The 22,354-nt window shown below is 38.9% G+C and overlaps 1 protein-coding gene across 3 annotated transcripts in view; it reads right to left on the bottom strand.

The window, feature by feature from the left end:
* The window catches only part of med24 (mediator complex subunit 24), a 52,299-nt gene that overhangs the window by 18,038 nt on the left and 11,907 nt on the right, over nucleotides 1-22,354 (bottom strand). For all 3 annotated transcript variants that reach the window (XM_039739744.1, XM_039739746.1, XM_039739745.1), the window contains exons 4-15: nucleotides 21,625-21,663; nucleotides 17,027-17,100; nucleotides 10,282-10,505; nucleotides 10,021-10,132; nucleotides 9,455-9,605; nucleotides 6,926-7,039; nucleotides 5,891-5,938; nucleotides 5,454-5,536; nucleotides 4,858-4,944; nucleotides 4,611-4,722; nucleotides 4,372-4,514; nucleotides 4,251-4,288 (exon numbers count right to left, since the gene is read on the bottom strand). In XM_039739744.1, coding sequence (XP_039595678.1) covers nucleotides 4,251-4,288; nucleotides 4,372-4,514; nucleotides 4,611-4,722; nucleotides 4,858-4,944; nucleotides 5,454-5,536; nucleotides 5,891-5,938; nucleotides 6,926-7,039; nucleotides 9,455-9,605; nucleotides 10,021-10,132; nucleotides 10,282-10,505; nucleotides 17,027-17,100; nucleotides 21,625-21,663 — 1,225 coding nt within the window. The remainder of the gene's footprint in view (nucleotides 1-4,250; nucleotides 4,289-4,371; nucleotides 4,515-4,610; nucleotides 4,723-4,857; nucleotides 4,945-5,453; nucleotides 5,537-5,890; nucleotides 5,939-6,925; nucleotides 7,040-9,454; nucleotides 9,606-10,020; nucleotides 10,133-10,281; nucleotides 10,506-17,026; nucleotides 17,101-21,624; nucleotides 21,664-22,354) is intronic.

Here is a 22,354-nt window from a genome sequence, read left to right as displayed (position 1 = left end):
TTATAAGAAAACTAGGGCCTTTGCCTCTACTCAATTTTCTTGTCCGCTTATTTCTAGTAGAAATGGGCACATAAGAACCTCTAGAATTCATTTTATATTTTCAGGTGACACGGATAAAACCGCTACTTTGGGGCAACAGTTTTGAGTACGCTTCTGAAAAATGAAATTAAAGAGATGGCCACATGCTATATACTTAACAAGTGTTTCATTTAAAATTCGAGATGTTTAACATTCTACTGTTTGACAATAGGCAGTTAGTAAAATTATTTGCCAAAGAAGAAACCGGTCTTGTAGAGATAATGAATGGACGAGACAATGAACTACAGGTGTGAAAAACTATTTGCCCCCTTCCTGATTTCGTATTCTTTTGCATGTTTGTCACACAAAATGTTTCTGATCATCAAACACATTTAACCATTAGTCAAATATAACAAAAGTAAACACAAAATGCAGTTTTTAAATGATGGTTCATTTATTTTTTAGGGAGAATAAAAACCCAAACCTACATGGCCCTGTGTGAAAAAGTAATTGCCCCCTTGTTAAAAATCACCTAACTGTGGTGTATCACACCTGAGTTCAATTTCCGTAGCCACCCCCAGGCCTGATTACTGCCACACCTGTTTCAATCAAGAAATCACTTCAATAGGAGCTGCCTGACACAGAGAAGTAGACCAAAAGCACCTCAAAAGCTAGACATCATGCCAAGATCCAAAGAAATTCAGGAACAAATGAGAACAGAAGTAATTGAGATCTATCAGTCTGGTAAAGGATATAAAGCCATTTCTAAAGCTTTGGGACTCCAGCGAACCACAGTGAGAGCCATTATCCACAAATGGCAAAAACATGGAACAGTGGTGAACCTTCCCAGGAGTGGCCGGCCGACCAAAATTACCCCAAGAGCGCAGAGACGACTCATCCGAGAGGTCACAAAAGACCCCAGGACAACGTCTAAAGAACTGCAGGCCTCACTTGCCTCAATTAAGGTCAGTGTTCACGACTCCACCATAAGAAAGAGACTGGGCAAAACGGCCTGCATGGCAGATTTCCAAGACGCAAACCACTGTTAAGCAAAAGAACATTAGGGCTCGTCTCAATTTTGCTAAGAAACATCTCAATGATTGCCAAGACCTTTGGGAAAATACCTTGTGGACTGATGAGACAAAAGTTGAACTTTTTGGAAGGCAAATGTCCCGTTACATCTGGCATAAAAGGAACACAGCATTTCAGAAAAAGAACATCATACCAACAGTAAAATATGGTGGTGGTAGCGTGATGGTCTGGGGTTGTTTTGCTGCTTCAGGACCTGGAAGGCTTGCTGTGATAGATGGAACCATGAATTCTACTGTCTACCAAAAATCCTGAAGGAGAATGTCCGCCATGTGTTTGTCAACTCAAGCTGAAGCGATCTTGGTGCTGCAACAGGACATTGACCCAAAACACACCAGCAAATCCACCTCTGAATGGCTGAAGAAAAACAAAATGAAGACTTTGGAGTGGCCTAGTCAAAGTCCTGACCTGAATCCAATTGAGATGCTATGGCATGACCTTAAAAAGGCAGTTCATGCTAGAAAACCCTCAAATAAAGCTGAATTACAACAATTCTGCAAAGATGAATGGGCCAAAATTCCTCCAGAGCTGTAAAAGACTCATTGCAAGTTATCGCAAACGCTTGATTGCAGTTATTGCTGCTAAGGGTGGCCCAACCAGTTATTAGGTTCAGGGGGCAATTACTTTTTCACACAGGGCCATGTTGGTTTGGATTTTTTCTCCCTAAATAATAAAAACCATCATTTAAAAACTGCATTTTGTGTTTAATTGTGTTATATTTGACTAATGGTTAAATGTGTTTGATGATCAGAAACATTTTGTGTGACAAATATGCAAAAGAATAAGAAATCAAGAAGGGGGCGAATAGTTTTTCACACCACTGTATACTGTAGTGACAATTGTCTTCAAACCCAAGGCTACTGGTTTGATTCCTACTCCAGCTTACTGTGAGTCCCTAAGCAAGCCATCTAATCATCCAACAATCATAATGAGTATACAACTGTACCATATCTGCAACATACAAGTCTCCCTGGATAAAAATATCAGCCAAACATCATAATAGTAACAAAAAAGACTTTCCCCAAGTAAGTCTGGATATTTTTAAAATTTTTGTGGTGTACTTGCAGCTCAAGTGTGGTAAAATCCCCAGCCTGTTATGCCTGCATTTGTCTAAAAATGTAAATGTAATTAGGCCTGGGTGTCCCTTTATACGCATATAGTCAGAATTAGTGTTTTTTTCAATCAGACTAACTACACTTCTGGATACCAATTAAAATAATTCTTCAACTGCACAACCACTCCAAATATCAAAGAACATATTAATGACCAAAAATTAATTGCAGAGACCAAACACTATTGAAGGTAAGGGAAAGGCACAAATACTTCTGACATATCACTTATGTCCATATATTCGATCTCTATTCGCCTTTTCGTTATTTCCCAGTGTAATAATTTATCTTTCTTTGCGCTAATGTGATGTTTACTTTCTTTGTTTTGACACTGTCGTTTTTTTCTGCTTTCATATTCTGTATCTTGCTCTGCATGTGTTTTGCGCCTACGTTTTTTTTTTTTTTAGTCTTTTGAATTCCACTTTTCATTCTCTAACCTGCTCTGCATGTGTTTGGCCCCCTTGTTTTTTAACCTTTTTATGACGTTTTACTTTGTTTTCTACTCTGTCTTTTATTTCTGACCTCGTTTTATCCTGCTTTTTTTTTTTTTTTAAATGGCACACTGGCCCGTGGTGATTATTTTCCCTTTTTCGAGTAATAATTTCCTTTTGTCTGAGCTCCTGTGATCTTTACTTTCTTTTTTTTTATACTTTCTAATTTTCCTACTTTCATATTCTTTAACTTTCTCCACATGTGTATCGCGGCAACTATTTTTTTTTTGAGCCTTTCAAATTCCACTGCTTTCATAATCTCTAACCTGCTCCGCATGTGTATAGCACCAACATCCCAATTGGATGTATTTTTTTTTTTTCAATTCCACTTGTTCCGGGCTGATAATTACTTTCCTTATTTTCTGACTTTGCACCTAGATTATTCTTTTTCGTCTCTCCAACGCTTTTGAGTCTCTTTTCTCTGCGCTGCTTTCTTTTTCGCTTTGTCGTCTACGTTTCATTTATAATGTATTGTTCATATACACTTTATATGCGCCGAGAGCCCTGGATCTGTGTGTGCTCAATGCCAAAAGACGACTGAGTGTGTTGCTGGCTGCCTGTACTCTTATTAATTTGTAAGTAGGGTGTGTCTTGCAAGAATCTCCTGCTCTACGTCATCGCGAGACGGCGCTATACACACACACACACATACAATTTTATTTTTATATATATATATATATATATATATATATATATATACATACACACACACAGAGAGGTAGTCCCCAGGTTATGGACATCCGGCCTACAACTTACGAACAGGGCCGCAGCTGTGACGCACACGCCTCAGTAACTGCCGCTCCGTCATCGTCGGCCTGGGGATGCTGCAAGCAATGGCAGGACAGAGGCTTGATAGGGCGGTTCAGTGCCGCAGCTACTACTTCTGAGTGGACATAGGCTAGATGGAGTGGAGGGGGGGCGTTTCACTGCCTGCCCACCACACACAGCTGCCCAGTTCGTTCTCGGTGGGCAGCTGGTAATGCTGCAAGCGGTGACCCAGTTGTGGCTGAACGGGGCGGCGGGGTGTTAGCATTGTAGTGTGCCTCGGGTGGTTTCCTGCAGAATGGGGGCGGTGGTGGGCGATTCACTACCTGCCTCTGGCCGCACCGTGTTCGTTCTCGGTAGGCGGATGCTGCAGGCAGCATACTGTAGTAGAGGTGACTGTGTGGTGAACTGCCCCTTGTTGCCCCCATTCATTCTCAATAGCAAGCCTGCTTGTACTGTTATGCACGTAGCAGGAAGTTATCTCTTGTCAGTACATCAGACGCGTTGATGACGGGTGCCTTCCTGCAGTGTTAGCGTGTACAGCGCTGTGCAGAAGAGCTCATCAAACAAGTGAGAGAGTGATCAAACAAGGGATAATGGACATGTCCAGGAGACTTTGAAGCAGCAGTGTTAATGACTACATCACAATATTAGTCAATTTAAATAGGAACTAATTATTTTCCTGCAAAGCGATAGCAAGAGAGAATCTAAACATATTCTTGGAACAAAAATGTCTCATATAAAAATATGTCATGGTAAGTTGCCGAGCAAAACTTACTTCCTTCTCCAGTGATGTGCTTTGGAAACTCATTCAGTCTGAAAAACAGGATACAAGGAATGTAAGACAAACTACATTATAACAGAGCAGAGTACTCTCTACCCTCTAGAATAAAACTCACTTGATAAACTTTCTGGCAAAGGATTTCAGTTTGCCAGTAGCAGCAGCAGCAGCTAACAGGAGGTCTAGGCTCTTCCCTGACAACATGTGTCCCAAAACACCCAACAATCCTTCTGGTGATTTAGAGTGGTCTGCATCCACTGTCTGTATGGGAAGAAAGGAACACTACTAGATTTAAATATTGAAAATACGCAAAAAACAGTGCATAGATTTAAGGCAATATACAAGCATCTCTAGCACCTTGAGGATGTTGGTTACAGTGGGCTCTGCTCGCAGAATTAGCCCAGGGTTTGGCTGGATGCTGGCATTTTCAGCAGCCTTCAAACGAGGAGCATGTTCTCGGTCAGCTGCTCTGGATGTTAATAAAAAGAGGAATTAAGATTTTAAAAAGAAAATAATGTATGTCAGCAGAAAGTGAATGAGATGAGATTGTGACAGATCCAATATGCATGACCTTCTCATTTAACCGATGCCACTTTGCACTTACCTTTTAGCAATAAGGTTGGCAGTATTGGACTCAGACAACAGGCCTAGTTTGCTGCATTCCTGGAGTAACATGCTCATACAATCACAGCTGTGAGAACAAAATTACATTAAACACAACATTACTGTGAGCTTCCCAGACCTTGGAATGTTTTAATGCTGGGAATTTTAACAGAGCCTGTACGACAGGGTTGAAAGCATGTCCTAAACCCAATTAAAAATCCTAGAAAATAATGATACCTCAATGAAATCTTCTGTAACCTACTAAGACAGATGTACAAAATAAGCCTACAGAACACTCCACTGCTATTTTTATTGGACATGGACTATATGAAAATTTGAGCAAAGCACTAAAAAGTAACGATACCTTACAATAACTTAAGAAGCATCATTTTAATAGCTATGATGGAATAAGACTAATGCCTTCATCATTTATAAATGCTAGCCGAATCCTCTCATTGAGATAAAGACACTCATCTGATAGAGATGTGGGCAACTGAACAACTATTCTTTCTTACATCATTTTCACCATAATAAGTAACCACTTGTGGGATTCTTTAATTGACATTAAAACTGATTAAATTCTTAGCTACAACATACTTGCACCGCTGGTCAGCCTTATCCAGGAGTGGGGTGAACTTTAGTAAATATTCAAACCCAGCACTGATGTCTTCCATGAAATCCTAGATTTAAAAAAAGGAAAGGAAAGCACAATTGTTATTGGCAAAATGCCCTACTGCCTCTTTGGTCACAGTGAGAGAGAAACCAGATCCAGACAAAAAGCAGAACTTATGCACTCCCAAGCTTATGTCACCATCACTGGTCAAGAACCACTAGATGACAGCAGATGATTTTCCAAAATTAGAAATGTATCATGCAGTTCTCAACCAAAATACAGAATCGAAAAGTTACTTCAGGTTTAGGGGCTTTAGAAAAATGTCCTGCTTGCTTTATTCATTACCATCCTACATGTCAAAATTTCCCCCACAACTTATTACAAGTCAAATGATACATTAAAAAATAAAAACAAAAACTACCTTTTCTCCTTGTGGGTATTTTTTTAATCTGATCAGCACCTGTGGAATCTTAAACAAAAAATGCCAGAGCATTACCAATGACACTCCATGGGAACACAAAGCATAAGCAACCAACACAGAGACATTTCTGCCTCAACATGCAAGACAAAACAGCAAAAATACAATGATGACCACATGCTGCAAACAGAATTTAAAATCTAACCTGTAGGTATAGCATCATACAATGTCTATCGCATCTCACTCAGACAGCCGACAGCCGAGTCAGAACAGCTGTGAGAAACTTAAAATCACTAAACACATACAGACGCAGCCAAAATCACAAACTAAATCAAACCCAAAGTGCCTGCTGTGGTGTTTGCCAATTACTTTAGTTGGTTTCAACCTGTTTCACAGACAATTGAAATTTCTTTTTTAAAAGTAGAAGGGTACCAATACCTTTGGCTGTGTCTGTATTGTTAGAACATCCATCAGTAGGGACACCAAGACAGATGAACAGTTGCTTGGGCCCTTGACCTTAAACCACAAGGCTACCAAACTCAGATTCACTCTGTGACCCTGAGCAAAGTTAAGTACTACAAATGTAAAAAAAAAAAAAAACAATATTGCTGAAGCAATCTCAAAATTCATAAGCAATAGGTGACCAACTCTGATTGACAAGTAAATGTGAATTGTTTAACAGACACCATGCTTAGTAACAAAGAACTAATGCAGAAAAGCTTTCTTCATGCATTGTGTGTGTGTGTGTTAAGATTTTAATATTACATGGAGATGTGTCACAAATTGTTATTTTACATTAGGAAAAAAAAATTTGTATACATTTTTGTTTAGGAATAGGAACATATTGATATGCTGTAATGTCAGCTGCATGTGCAGCCAGCCTTTGTGAGCAACTTCTCTGTTTTGCTCAGATAGCCTCTTGCCATAACTAAAATAACTGTCTGAGAATTCCTGTGCAACACTAGTTCATTTCGAAGAAAGGTTGTTAACCTTGTGTCCGGCCTAAAAATGTGGTGTTAGTAGTAACACCAATTTTACCTTGAGGAATGTGAAGGCTGTCCACTTGAGCTCCTCTGTACCCTCTGGAGATTCAATGAGACCAGTGAAACAGGCTTTCCAAATCTCAAGGACAAACAGAGAAGATGGGATTCGCTAAAAAAAAAAATATGAGAGACTGGTAAGGGCACTGCCAGTATCCCACTGATTGAACATGTTTAGCATATTTCTAAAGTGACACCTTAATATTAATAAATTTTATCCAAAAATCATCAAACATCTACATTCTGATTAAGCTATGACTCTTGAATGTGTTTACAGATGTGCACTTTGGTGTTGAAGCACGATGACAGGCTTGGCAAGATTAAAATACATAGACCTAAAGCTTAGATTAACAAAATCAGAAGACAAAGACTTCATATTAAATAAGACAACATTCCTCACCTACAGTAAAATGCCTTCAAAATGGATTTATACCAAATTACTTTTCTCACATTGTTTTGTTGCAGCCTTGTGCTAAAATCAATAATCAATGAATACTCCAAAATTAAGTGAAAACAGGATTTTAAGAATTTTTGCAAATGTATTAAAAATACATTGACAAGTATTCAGACCCTTTGCTATGACACTTGAAATCTGGCTCTGGTGCTTCCTATTCTATTGACTATCACTGACATATTTCTACACCTTATTTGTAGTCCACCTGTGGTCAGTTTAATTGATTGTAAAAGATTAAGAAGGTACACACTTGTCTTGAAGGTCCCATAGCTGACAATGTGTATCAGGGGAAAATTCAAGTCATGTGGTCAAACGAATTGCCTGTAGAGCTTAGAAACAGGATTGAGGCACAGCATAGATCTTGGGAAGTATACAAAAAAAAATCTGAAGCACAGAAGGTTTCCAAGAGCACAGTAGTTTCCATAATTCTTAAAAGGAATACGTTAGGAACAACCAGGACTGTTCCCAGAGCTGGCTGCCTGTTTAAACTAAGCATTCAGGGTGAACGGCCTTAGTATGTGATGGGACAAAGAACCCAATGGTGACTCTGGCTTAGCTCCAGAGATCCGGTGTAAAGATGTAGAGATAGGAGAAACTTCCAGAAGGACAACCACCATAACACTCCACTAATCTGGCTTTATGCCAGAGTGACCAGGTGACACATTATAGACCATTTGAAGTCTGCCATACGTCACTTAAAGGAATCTCAGACCTTGAGAAAAAAAGAATTATCTGGTCTGAGGAAACCAAGGTTGAATTGTTTGGCCTCAGTTCTAAGAATTAAATCTGGAGGAAACCAGGCACTGCTCATCATCTGTACAGAACCATACAAACATTGAAGCATGGTGGTGTCAGCATTATCCTGTGCAGTTGTTTTTTTTAATGGCAGATACTGGGAGACTAGTTAAAGCTGAAGAAAGGCTGAAGAGAGAAAAGCACAGAAATACTGTTAATGAAAACCTGTTCCAGAGTGCTCTGGACCTGACTGGGCCAAAAGTTTATCTTCCCACAGGATAATGACCAAATACACAAGCCAAACACAAAACAGAAGTGACTTAGGGTCAACTCTGTGAATGTTCTTGAGTGGCCCAGAGCCCAAACCTGAAGCAAATTGAACATCTCTGGAAAGACCTGAAAACAGCTGTGCACTGATGGCTTCCAATCAACTCGACAGCACACAAGAAGATCTGCAGAGAAGAATGACACAAAATCCCCAAACCCTACACTCTAGAGTGTAATTGCCACCAAAGGGGCTTCAACTAAGTACTAAATAATAGGTCTAATTATTTGTGTCAATTGATATTTCAGTATTATTTTTAATAAATTTGCAAACATTTTTATGTAATTCTGGTATATTGAATGTTGCTTGATGAGGTGAAAAAGAATTGAAATTATTTTAGTGTAAGGCTGCAACAAAACAAAATGTCTCAAAATTGAAGGGGTCAGGATGATTTCTGAAGGCACTGTAGATCATTTGACACTGCTGCCAAATCATAATTAGAAATATCACACAAGTCTGAAAGGTTAGTTCCAGATGACTGATATGTACAAAAGACTCTCAGTAAATCTAACTGCTGTGGCGGGTGGCTGGAATCCTTACCGGCCAGGACGCCCAGAGTGTGGAAGGACCAGGGTAGAGAATATTTGTGGGACAGTTTCTCCCCCTGGCCGTTAGAGGTCATCCCCCTTGGTTTCCAGTGGAGCCATGGGTTATGAGCCACCGGGGAGGGAGGAGCATGGACCTTTTTAGGGCCTTCCAGGTGTGGTGGAAGTGTGGCCAGAAGAAGCTTGTTATAAAAAGGGGCCAGTCCCACCATTCAGGGGCCAGAGTCGGGAGGAAGGAGTGGACAAAGCCTAAGGAAGATTGGAGGCGGAAGGACTGGCGGCAAGGAAGGGAATGGACTGTGTATTGCAGTGTTGGTGATTGGTGCAAAAACTGTAAATAAACTGTAAATGAGTTGAACCTGTGTCCTGCCTGTCTGTGTCGGGGGTTACACTGCCAAAACAAATGAAAGAAATAATAGATTTTTCAGGCTGCCTTTACACTAAAAACATCAAAATTAATATACTCACCTGCATGCGCTTAACCATCATTAGCTGTTCTACCAGTGGCTGAGTTTCCCCTGTAAGGTTCATAGTACCTTCCAGCAAAACAAGAGCATGTATGGAGGGGAAGGTCATTCGTGCGGGTGATTCTGAATGTGCTGACAGCATCACAGGTATACTAAAGAGAAAGGACTCCAAAGTTAAACCAAACATTACCACTGTCTCTGTAAAACAAATATGCAATATTCTGATGCATGTGAAATATGGCCTTTGTGGCTACACTTAATTGTTTAAGCACTGTCTTTTAACATGTAATTTTTTAAATTAAATAAAAATGTGTAAGAAGAAGCTGATTTCTACATTTGATCTTCTCAACCTGCAATATACAGTAACACAGGTAAATACAGCCCATTTCCACATTGCAACATTGATCTCACCAGTTACTCCTCATGGTGCACAAGTAAGGAAAACTATTTTTCCACTTTAACATTTTCAGTCAAGCTCCTGCATCATTCCAATGGCCAAGTATACTGAGGCTATCAGTTTATACACTTTTTAGTTGCATTTCCCTCCTCTCATGACTCCTCTCTTACCTCTTCACCAATGAGATGCACTCCTCCAGCTTGCCCCTCAGGACTGGATTGGACAGGTTACTCATGTTCTCATTCACTCGGACGACTGCCTGCTCCACATTTGTCCAGGAAGCTGATGATTACAAAAAATTAATGAATAAAATAACTGCCTTCCACTATATAAGCAGCAACCTAAATTCAAGCTTGATTGCCATATCTAAGTCTGCTGATCTTAGAAGCCATCTGAAGACACGGCGACCACAGCCACAATACATTACCAACCTGGTTCTTCTAGCCGGGCAATGTGAATCATTGCTCGGTTCTTTGTGCTGTGAACAATATACTCTAGCCTTTCCAAACAATCCTTCAGCTGAATCTCTCCAGCATTGAGGTCAAGCACTTCCTTCAGCCTCTCTGTGTAAAAAGCAACTCCTCGGAGAAGCCACACCACAACGCTGAGCAAAGCACGGCATAAACCAATGCATTCCTCTCCTTTTCCATAGCAGCTGTGACAAAACAGAAAAAAATTATTCAACCAACACTAAGAATATACTGGGAACTGGACAGTAGTTTTCTTTCACCCTGTCAACTAACAGAATGCTTTCTGGTGGCATAGCAAGAGAAAGGCTACAGCACCCAATCATAGTAGTAGAACAAGGCTGACTTTAGACAAAAATTAATAAATGAACATGTCAACAAACTCTTGAAATTAGTAAGTTATTCTATAGACTAAGAGAATAGAAACAACATAACCGCTGCTGCTCTTTCCTGCAGTGCTTCCAGAGATTCTGTCTTTTTATGTAGCCTGGTGACCAGAACTGCACACTGTCTAAGCAATTTCTATTCAATGCAACCCCATATAAACACATGGAGAAAGTACTAGGGTTATTCAGAGAGCAGAAGCAAGAATGAAAGTCTACATCTAGATCACAGGTAAGATGGTGATTATGGCTAAAGCTGAGAACAACAATCATTGAGGTGAATGATCTCAATTGTGAATGGCCTGTATACAGGAATGTAAACCTGGACAAAAAAAAAAACAGGTCTTTCAACCTGATGCCATGATCCCAGTATCAAAAGGAAGAAGAGGACCAAGTTTGACTAGGTGTAACTTCAATTTTGGGGAGGAGAAAATAAGAATAGAGAGAGAACAGAAAGGCATTACATTTAATAGGAAGCCAAGAATGTGGGTTGGCAGGTGGTTTAATCCAGCACCAAGGGAGGCATGGCCAAAAATGTATTACTTTAGGTTTAAAAAAAAAAAAAATCTCTTCCTATCCTGTAGAATGCCAGATCTGATACAGGATCTCTTTTCAAGTCACAGAAAAAAAGAGAAGGGCCTTGACCTCTGGACAATATTTGACTAGAGGGGGAGCATATCAGAATGATGACAGTCAATTAGGATTGAAGAGGTGCAATTTATGGAGGGTGATGGCAAAGGGCGAGAGAGATTAAAGAGTAAAGAGAGACTGGGGCAGCCCTGTCTGGCATGTGGAAAAATATGAGATGCTCGAGAAGTATCCAAATGTAAAAGTAGGAATAAAGAGTTCTGGTCATATTAGTTATGTCATATATTCAAACATTACTGAGCTTTACACCAATCAGAGAAACGTCCAAATCACACTGCTGAACATCTATTCTGCATTTTATGAGAGAAGGACTGCTGAATGGAGTAATGCCAGGTTTATACTTTATGCAACCTGACACGTGCACCTGCTATGCAGTGTACTGTTTACACTTGTCCGTGTACTTTAAATAATTCTGAAGAATTCCACCAGGTGGCAGCATGTGATAGCATCACGGTGAGAAAACAATGTTCAGGTTTGCTGTGTTGTGAATTATCCAAAACATCTATAAAATTCACAGAGCACCTTACCACAATATCTCTGAAAAGGAAGGATGTTTAATGATTACATTCATCAATCCAGGGATGCGCCCATTCCAGCAAGCATCAGGCGCAAGGCAGAAACAACCCCTGGATGAGGCATCGGCTCATCGCAAGTTGAATACAAGCACACAAGAGCGCACACACACACACACGCATCATTTAAGCATCACCAAATCCCCAAACCTGCATGTCCTTGGATGGAAACTGGAGCACAATGTGGAAACCCACCAAGAAAACATACAAACTCCAGGCAGGGAACAACAGGAATGTGACGGACTCCCTGCGAGGCAGCAGCTTTACTGCTTCACCACCATGTTGCCCCCACATGTGTAATTAATAACAGTATTAATTATTTAAATTAATGAAAGTGATATCTATACTAATAAAAGGCAAAGCCCTCACTGACTCACTCACTCACTGACACACTCATCACTAATTCTCCAACTTCCCGTGTAGGTAGAAGGCTGAAATTTGGCAGGCTCATTCCTTACAGCTTACTTACAAAAGTTGGGCAGGTTTCATTTTGAAATTCTACGCGTAATGGTCATAACTGGAACCCATTTTTCTCCATATACTGTAATGGACGTTAGCTTGACGGCCGTGGGGGGCGGAGCTGCGTGTGACATCATCACACCTCCCACGTAATCACGTGAACTGACTGTGACCGTAGTATGTAGAAAAGAAGGAACAGCTCCCAAAGAGCGTTGAAGAAAAACGCTGAATACTTTATTCGCGAGATACAAGTTTAATGAGAAGACACGAGGTATAAACGAGACTTTGGATCACTTTGTAACGGAGTTCAAACTGCTGTAGCGAGAAACTTTTAAGTGCCGGGTCTTAGCTAACATTAAATAAAGCCGTGGACATCGCGACATCACACAAGAGAGCAGCTCACGTGAACTGACTGAACGCAGTACGAGTGATCACTTCCATGCATCAAATCTGTTCAAAAAATGCATTACACAATTGACAAGGTGATGGCTTTATATGTCGTTCGTTTATAAAACAGCGGAGAAGCTGTGTAAAGGCTGTTTCACAAAAAAGGCTGTTTCACAAAAAAACAAATATGAGCAGGCAGTCAGCTAAAGAAGGAAATCAATAAATATCTATATAATCTAATAAACGAGCAAAAAATAATGTACAAGCCGCGGAATAAATAAAGGAAATGGGTACCTGAACAGTAAAGTAAGTCTCGAATAGCTACACAATAACTATAAGAATCGTAATAAACGAACAATAAAACAGTACAGAACCGCGAAAGCAAGGAGAAACGATGGCCTTATATGGCGTTCGTTTATAAAGCAGCGGAGAAGCTGTTTGAAGGCAGCTACACAAAAAAACAGCACAGCGCCACACTCTGAAAGTATTCCTGGCATCACCGTTATACCCTCTGATCTCCCATTTCAATTGAAATGCCTCAGATTTCCAGTAAGGCTCTGCTTCGCGATGATAATTAATAAGTCTCAGGGACAGACCCTACAAAAGGTTGCCATTGATTTGAGGCAACATTGCTTTCCTCCTGGACAAAATATACGTTGCATTCTCAAAAGTAATATATATATATATATATATATATATATATATATATATCATACATACATACACCCTGATCTACATACTGTCAAATAAATGAACCACACACCGTGGCGCAACATGAGAGGCTTTGCCTCTAGCGCTGACGTCCGATGTTCGATTCCCGAGAGGGGGTGCAGTGAGTGTGTACTGCCTGATGAGCCCAGAATTAGGGCAAAACACGTGCCGCGTACTGTTTGCATTATTTGACAGTAAAACTATTTCAATATATTCCATATTTATATCTGCGCTTCGCGAATTAATTTTACCCTCGCACCCCCTTGGTTTGAGAAGAAGTATGAAAAAATATGAGGTTAACGCAGAAAAACAGATCAACAATTGAAGCTTTATGAATAATGGATACTTTATTCGCCTCAATAATTGTTTTGGTGAAGCCATACTCAGTGTAATCCTCCTTCCATGTTATAATTTTTCCGCGACTAGCCATAATTAAATCAACGGTAAAAAAGTAAGAGCAAAGCGAGGGTGACTTATTCTGGCAGGCAGGCGACAGCTCAATAGCTCGAATTTGGATATAAGTAGGTTCTATTTAGTCGCCAGAAATATCTTTGGTAGGAATGGAAGTTGAATTTAGTCTTTAAATTTCTATGGTGAAGAAATATTTATGCAATGATGACTAAATTTAACTTACATTCCTATTAAACATATTTCTGTCGACCAAATAAAAATTACTTATATTTAAAATTTAAATAGAACTTGAACAGATACGATAGTTCATAATACCCACGCAGCACTAAGTGCACGTAAGAGCAGGAGTCATCCGTTTTAACAAGCAGCGTATTGCACTGATACAAAATAGCCTGCCCATTTAATTATTTAGGAATGGATGGATAAATTAAGTTTTTGTACAAATAATGTTTTTAATTTTTCTTCCTCGATGGATTCTGGCATCCCCAGCAACAGCTGCTCGCACCCCAAAGGAGAGATATAGATATAGAGATAGATATACATAGATAGATATAGATAGATAAGATAGGATAGATAGATATATGTATATGTGTGTGTGTATATGTGTATATATGTAGATATGTAGATAGATATGTAGATAGATATGCCAGCAACACTCATGACAATGAAAAAACAATTACATTGTCAATCATGTTACGTTATTATTAAAATGTTTCCTTTTCTTTTTCATTACTTCTTGAACACACTACTTCTCCGCTGCGAAGCGCGGGTATTTTGCTAGTCAAGTATAAATCTAAGGATTCTAAATGTGCAGATAGCTGGAATACCATAAACTTAACATATTCTGTGTGGCAGTCGCTGCTTGCCGCTGCTGTCAGCGCAGAAGAAAGCCCTTGAAGCACATAGCAATTAATAAGTTGGTCAGTTTTAAGATGACATTTATGATGTTCTACTTTAATGACAAAATAAACTAGGAGTTTAAAGTGGAAGTTTCCACTTTAATTTCATAATCACGAAATAGATATTTTTTTACTTCACTGTGTCCTTAATTTTTTTTTTCTCTGTGGGTGGAGAAAAAAAAAAAAAAAAAGATGGCACAGAAGATGGTATACGAGCCCTTTAAAATGTCACATCATTATGATGGGGAATATACAACATTTGTATTGCCTCTGCAAGAAATAGATCAAGAAAGCAACACAAATACATCTGTATGTCAGCATTTAAGTATGATGATTTGCTTCACCACATTCATGAACCATTCATCAAACATCAAACCATGAACATGAATCCTGTAGGATCTTCAAAGCAACTTGCTGTCACATATTGATACTAAACAAAGACTCTGACATCACATTCCAATTTGAACACACTGTGACTCCTGATTTTTTGCTGGTACTGCAACTCATGCAAGCATCACATTAATGCTCAGAGGATGCATCAAATGAATGTTGGGAATGCGTGGCAGTCATCATGTGTGCAAAAACGTGTTATGAGCATGAAGTATAAAACCAGCCCTAAATCTGGAGCAGCATCAATAACAAAGCAGCTGGCAGATGGTGCCTGTTGTGTGGAGGCTATAAATAAAAGTGGTCTGGTAGGGTTGAAAAGAATATAACAAATTGGACAAACGAGGAGCCCTTTCAGTCCATCAAGCCTGTTTGTTTAGCTAAGCTGTCCCAATATCTCACCTAGATTTTTCTTAAAGATAGTCAATGTTTCTGCTTTAACTCCATGTTTAGGTAGCTTGTTCCAGAGTCCCACAACTCTTTCCATAAAGAAGTACTTCCTGGCTTCAGTTTTAAATGCACTTCCCCTTAATTTCGACTGATGTCCTCAAATACGTGATTCACCCTTAAGCTGAAACATTTCTGCTGGATTTACTATATCAATGCCTTTCAGAAATTTGTACCAACTGATTTGTGAATGACTGATTTGGGGCAAAGAGCAAACAACTTCACAAGCAGCTTGACCCCTGAACTGAAGTGGAAAATCTGGGCAGTAAACATTTAGATGGCTCCATACCCTGTTGTAGGAGAATGATTATTGTCAAAGTAACGGAGGAGGCAACAGCTATATTTCACATTTGAAAGAGTTGGGTAGATCATTTCTTCCAAAAAGTGGACAGGGATTCTGACTGGATTCCTTCCAGCCCTGATGATTTATCCCTTAACTACCATGTCCATAATCTCCTTAAATTCAGTCACTAAAAGGATAGGGGTCTTAGAAGGAGACATTAACTTCTTCTACTTCATAGAGCTTAGGGATGGCCAGATGATGTAGAAAGTAAATAAATTTGAGGAAACGGGCTGAAATTTTCTGAAAATAACACAATATAAAATTGTTATGATGGCAAAAAATAATCACATCTCAGAAGTCTAGATGCTAATAATTATTTTGTTTTTGTGCCAGACAAATAATATGACCCTCATGTACTGTACACCTTAAGAGACCTTCTGCCATTTGGACTAAGCCAGAACACTGGTGAATCAAATCATTAAGCTGCATATTACTCCTAAACCTGATTCCTCAAAAATTAAGAATCACCTACACAACCAGGTTTAATGGGGGATTTATTCATTCAGTTTGGAGAACAATTCATACAAAAGTAACAATTTAACTTCCAATAAATGACCCAGGAAAGAAGTAACTGGAAATGAAGCTATACATATATATATCATATGGTTGGAAAAAGAGGCAAATGCAAAAGAATTGTTAATAAATGAACAATTGAAATGAAATATAAACAAATCTGGAATAAGAATGACTGGGAGAAACAAAAAAAAAATCAGTGGAGGGAAGTTCAGTGTTTTGTGTGAAACAACATCAATGCAAATCACACCATTATGACCTCTTTCTATGGCAATACTGGTAAAGCAGCTAAGCAAAAAAAACAGAATGGTAGCCCAGTCTGGGATTTACATGAGCTCATAACATTAATTCATGTAAGGTTTCATTTTTTCCATTGTGCAAACAATGTTACTTCCTTGTTTACTCTACAAGTTTCTTTTGTTGACTAAGCCACTTTTTGTTTGACAGTAAACCAAACCTTAGCAAAGACATAATCAGAGGAAATACATGCTTGACCTCTATAATAGTACAGTTTGGCAAAAGTAACAGATTTTTCTGTTTTATTCATACCTTAATCTGTGAACAAACATATCTATGATTTCCAGAAGAGATTTAATGCAGAGCTCCCGAGAAAACTCATCAAACTGAAAGAAAACAAAAGTTCATGAGAGATGAAACAAAAAACACTGTACATCCTTTAACTATTATGAGCCTTAAGGAATATCACATTTAGGCAGTGTTTTATTAATTTGTTTGCCATTTACCACTTTAGATCTGAATCAGAATGTGTATTTACATATACATCTAAAACAGGCAACCGCAATAAAAATTTATAGTAAAAATAAAACATCTGGTGTGTTCCCAGAAGGAGAACTAATTAGGAAAACTAATTTTAAAGGAAATTATGACAACTTGTTAAATCCCAATGCATAGAATTCTTGCTTTAAACACCTAAGAAGTTTGCCAAAATGACAGGAAACCATTTGGTTCATCAAGTTCATTTGGATAACTCTTGTTTTCTCAAACCTTCAGTTTGTTTTCCAATTGCACTGTCCGCAACAGATTGCTTTTTCTAGGAGACAACACTTATCTTATATGTAAACGTCTATGTGTAGAAACGTGTCTGTCTGTCTGGCCCAGAAGTGAGAGGTGGAGTCGGGGTAAGTGCTCCACCTCCGAGGATACACAAGTGAGGCCAGCACGTTGGCAAAGTGAAACCTCCGAAGAATCACTGGCTTAGTGGCTAATAGAGAAGCAAGGCGAGAACATCGGCAAAACAGTATCCCTTTTACTTTTCCTCCTGTGATAATACCCAAGCGAGGTGAGCATGCTGGCAAAAGGAAACCTCCGAAGAAAGACAGTCGCTTAGCTGCTAATGCACAATGCGAGTACGTCAGCAACACGAAACCTCCTATGAGAGAGATGCCCAAAGTAGATCCTTCCAATTACCCGACATGTCTATATTTAAATTTTTTTTTGGATGATTTCATTACTTTCTAGGACCCCGTGCTGGCTTACACAGCTAGTGTTTTATAATATGCTTTCTTAACTCTTTGAGGGCTGAATATTTTTTCCAAAAAACTCAGTTTTCTGAAAAGCACACAAAGCAAAGGTTTCACACATAAGTCAACATAAAACGTCTGTTGCTATGTGCTATGGCTGCTGTTGGCGTATGTTCGGCATCTCTGTGACTGTGTTGGGGACACCTCGATGGTCAGCAGGAATGCATGGTGGGCCAGCTGCCTGGCTGGCTTCACACAGCAGGTGGGTGGCGTTTGCAGTGTGATGCAATTTAGTTTGTACTGCTTGTCATCATAAGTAGTGGTCCTCCCAGGCAAACACTGCTGTAGGTGCATCAGCTACATGAAAGTGTTCAGCACCACGATTGCCTGGGGAGCGATCAGATGATGCTGGTACCTCACTTTCGTTTTTGATCTCAATCTCCAGATCACTTGCATCAAACTCTGAATCAGACAAGTCAGAGTCCTATTCAACGAAATTATGTAAAACGTCCATGGAGTATTTTGCTTTGCACATTCACTTTGGTCTCTCGCCAGATGTCTGTGCCATTTAGAGGTTGTTTGCTCTTCGCTAATCGAGGTTAAATCAACAAAGCTATGTAAATTTCCTTCTAGCAAAGAGAGTCGAACTAAAGTGTACGGGTGAGTTTTGTTGCAGTTTACAGCTGATTACCGTCCTCTACTCCAGAATTTTGACAAAAGTCGACATCAGCCCTGAAAGAGTTAAACATACTGTACCATCAATTACATTTGGATTGATGTGTTCTTCAGATTTGATATTCATTTTTTAAGTTCATAATCTATACTTTTCTTTACATGCTGTGTGTTCACACCCTTACTTCAACTTTGGGAACAGAGACAATATAAACATAATCCACAGTATAAACAATCACGTTAATGTGAAAAAAAAACTAAGCCTTATGTGTTTTTGTCACTTGCTATCAGAAGTTCTGAGTGGCCTTCAGAACTACAAGTTGGCCCACATAGATATAAAGCATACATAAAAAAGAGGGCGAATATTCGATTTTGCTGACGCTACATACAAGTTGAAATGAATTACCAGAATGTAATTTCACACAAGCAGCGTACGTGTTCAAGATTTTGAATGCTGTACAAAATGAATAATAGGCAGAGTGGGGCTGGAACCAATCCAAATGCAATATTGGGCACAAAGTGAGAGGTAATCCTGCACAGTGTGTCAATCCTTTGCAGAGCACACATTTCACACTCATAGGGACCAATTTACAGTCACCACCTAATCTAAGACCGATGTCACATCATACAATTATGGCCTTCACTCTCATTAGTGAGTCATTGACAGTAACAGTGTAGTCAGAGTATGTCTTCTCCAGAGATTCAGTCATAGTGATCTGTGACGAGCCACAGGTTTGATTTTGTCCTAAGATGTAGGGTGGGTTCCTGTATGTACATGACTTGACAATCAATCAGCGTTCAGTCAGAAGCACAATGCATACAATATGGCCTAAATGAAACAGGAACACTGTGTACTGTGGATAACAGAAACTGGCTCTTGTGTTTGCTGTACCACTTAATGGAAAAAAAAAAAACATGGGCTGAGACTACGGCTAAATTCGCCAATCTTGGAAAACTGCCACTGGCACTATATTACAGCACATGAATTGGATGTCAAAATGCAGCAAGTCTGCAATACGTTGGAAATTTTAAACTGCTGAAAGGTTGAGGGGGAGACATGTAATATCTGTCATCCATCGTGATTACTATACTGAAAAAAAATTTGGATACAAAAGCTAGAGAAAAAAAATCTTAAATGGGAGTACTTTTATTTAGCAAAAAAATCTGTCAACATGGTAAGCAAAATTCACTGAATAACATTTCTTAAAATAAGCTAAATAATCTTAAATGCAATTTTCTTGATAAATCTAACTATTAGGAAAACAAGATTTAATGGCTTGATATAACAATTTTCCACTTGCTTAGATTTCATTTTTTCCAGCATAGTCACATAACCAATCATCCTTAAGGCAATCAGATCCAGCAAGTGAAATTGTTAAATGTGACATGCTCTCCAATCTAACGTCATATAGAGTGACACTGGCGTAATCTGCACATTTGAGCAAGTGAGAGGAAAACCTGAATACCCAGAGAAAAGCCACAACAGACACAGGAAATAAGTGTAAACCTGAATCTAAGAAACTGCATCCAAGAGGAAGCAATGCTAATGTCTGTGCCAACAACCCACTGCACTGTGCCAATTAAAAACACAGATGAGATTTAATCTTCATCATCACAAACTTAAAAATTCAAGTGTGTTAATATTATCAATAATAGAAGAGAATTTCAAATGTATATTTAGTATTTAATACACATTTGCACCCATGCAGTGTGCTCACCACCTGTATACACTGTTTTGACACCTGTTGGCTCAACAGACAGAATATTGCCCAAACACCTTTAGTCAGCTGCACTTCCACTTTTAAAGCTGAGATTTTTGATACATTAATTCTTGCAAAGTGTTTTTTTATATCCTGTAATAACCTTGTACATCATTTATGAGATGCTTTTTGCATTTCTAACTTTCATCATTTCTTCCATCTACAGCAGATGTTCAATGTAACTACTAATTCACATTTGAATTCAAAGCCACCTAAAACACATCTTCTGATTTCTGAATGAAGCACCTGTGGTCTTTTTTTGTTTACTAAACTGTCATTCATATGCCATCATACTAGGAGACATTGTTACCTTTCATCTGTCCTAACTGAAAGATCCAGATCAATATATTAAAGATATAAATTTAAAGCTGAACAACTAGGACAGTCCTCCAATATAAGACAGAATCCGGTGACATACTTTAACAGAACAGTTTAATGACATTGATGGAGTCATGAATGTTTCAGTGGGTAAAAAAAGAACAGGAAGTTTGATGCATTGCAGTGGTGTGTCACTGCCTCTTACAAGTATGTTGACGCGGTAAGGACCTGAAACGTTTTCACACTAGGATGTTTACAGCAATTATTGTCCTTGAGCCACACTGAAAAATAGATAACTGTAGAAATGTTATTTCTTTTAAGGCATTTGTATATCTGAAAGCATTCCTCCAAAACGCATGGCAGCTGACAGACTCCAATGAACCAATGCATGCCTTTATTCAAATACAGCCAAGACTAAGTTTAAAAAATCCATAGGGTCATTTTTCCATCCATCAGCAGAAGTAGCACTGAAGTCGGCCCTTGGGCAGTGCATGATAAGAGGAGGCACATGTGTCCTAGGACATATTTGATTGACCTTTGGTTATCATAGCCATATTGTAAATGGTACATGTGTGAAAACGAATTCCACAATTGTTGATTTTTTTTGTTTATGACAAAGGGTGAGCAAAGGGCTGAAATGGTAGGATTTAACATGCAACTAACATTCATATCTAACTGTTCAAGTAAAACAAATACAATAATGAAATAACCTGATTAATGAACAACTCTGAGAAGGTTCAACAAAATACTGCACAAGTTAACAGAAATCTGTTGACTATTTATATGATCACTGAAACTGTGCATGCATTTATTCAAACTGGACCCTTTAGAAATGCTTAGAAAAGTAATATTCCTCAATAATTGATATTTTCATTGCAAGTGTACCACATGTATAATACATAGTCATGTTACTGACCTTACTAATAGCAGTCAAAATACCAGAATAAGACACCATCTGTTTTGGGAACAAAGAAAATTGACAAATATTAGATACAGTATTTGACAAATGTGTGCAGATGATTTAATTAGGTACAAGCTAAATATGTAATAATTAGATTATATAATTACAAAAAAAATTATCAAGACTATTCAATGGCTTCTTCCAGATTCACACAACTTTTGGCGTGCAGTAGTACCTACTTGTTTTTGTTGTGAATGCACTCTTCCTTAATATCCACAAGGTGTCCTCAGGTATGTGAATCATTATTTATTGGCAAGAACAGTGGTTCTTAAACTTCTTTTCTTGCAACCAGATTTTGCCTTTTTCATGTTGCTGCGGTGCATTATCCAGAGGATCCGCCCTTGTGGATCTGCCATGATCCTCCACCAGAGGGGGGTGGAGTCCCCCCTTGGAGATTCACTGCCGACTGTCATCCCTGGAGGGTGTTCCCCCTTGGAGAATTGCCATCTGGGGGATTGTTTTCCCTGTGCAAGCAGTGACCCATCGCAAGGCCTTCTGCAAACTTTTCGCAACTCTTTGTCATTCACAATTGTAATTCATGACTCAGCACAACTCAAGTTCGGACATCATGTGCAACCAAATGGGTGTTGACCCATTATTTAGGAAAACACTGAGCAATACAAATGCTACATTGAGAGGTGACAAAGGTTTTGATCATTAAGAGAAATGCAAGCAAAACCAAAAA

Source organism: Polypterus senegalus, chromosome 17 (assembly GCF_016835505.1).
Source record: "Polypterus senegalus isolate Bchr_013 chromosome 17, ASM1683550v1, whole genome shotgun sequence".
Classification (NCBI taxonomy): Eukaryota; Metazoa; Chordata; class Cladistia; order Polypteriformes; family Polypteridae; genus Polypterus; species Polypterus senegalus.
The sequence above is the reverse complement of the archived record's forward strand: the minus strand, read 5'-3'. Positions and strand labels throughout refer to the sequence as shown.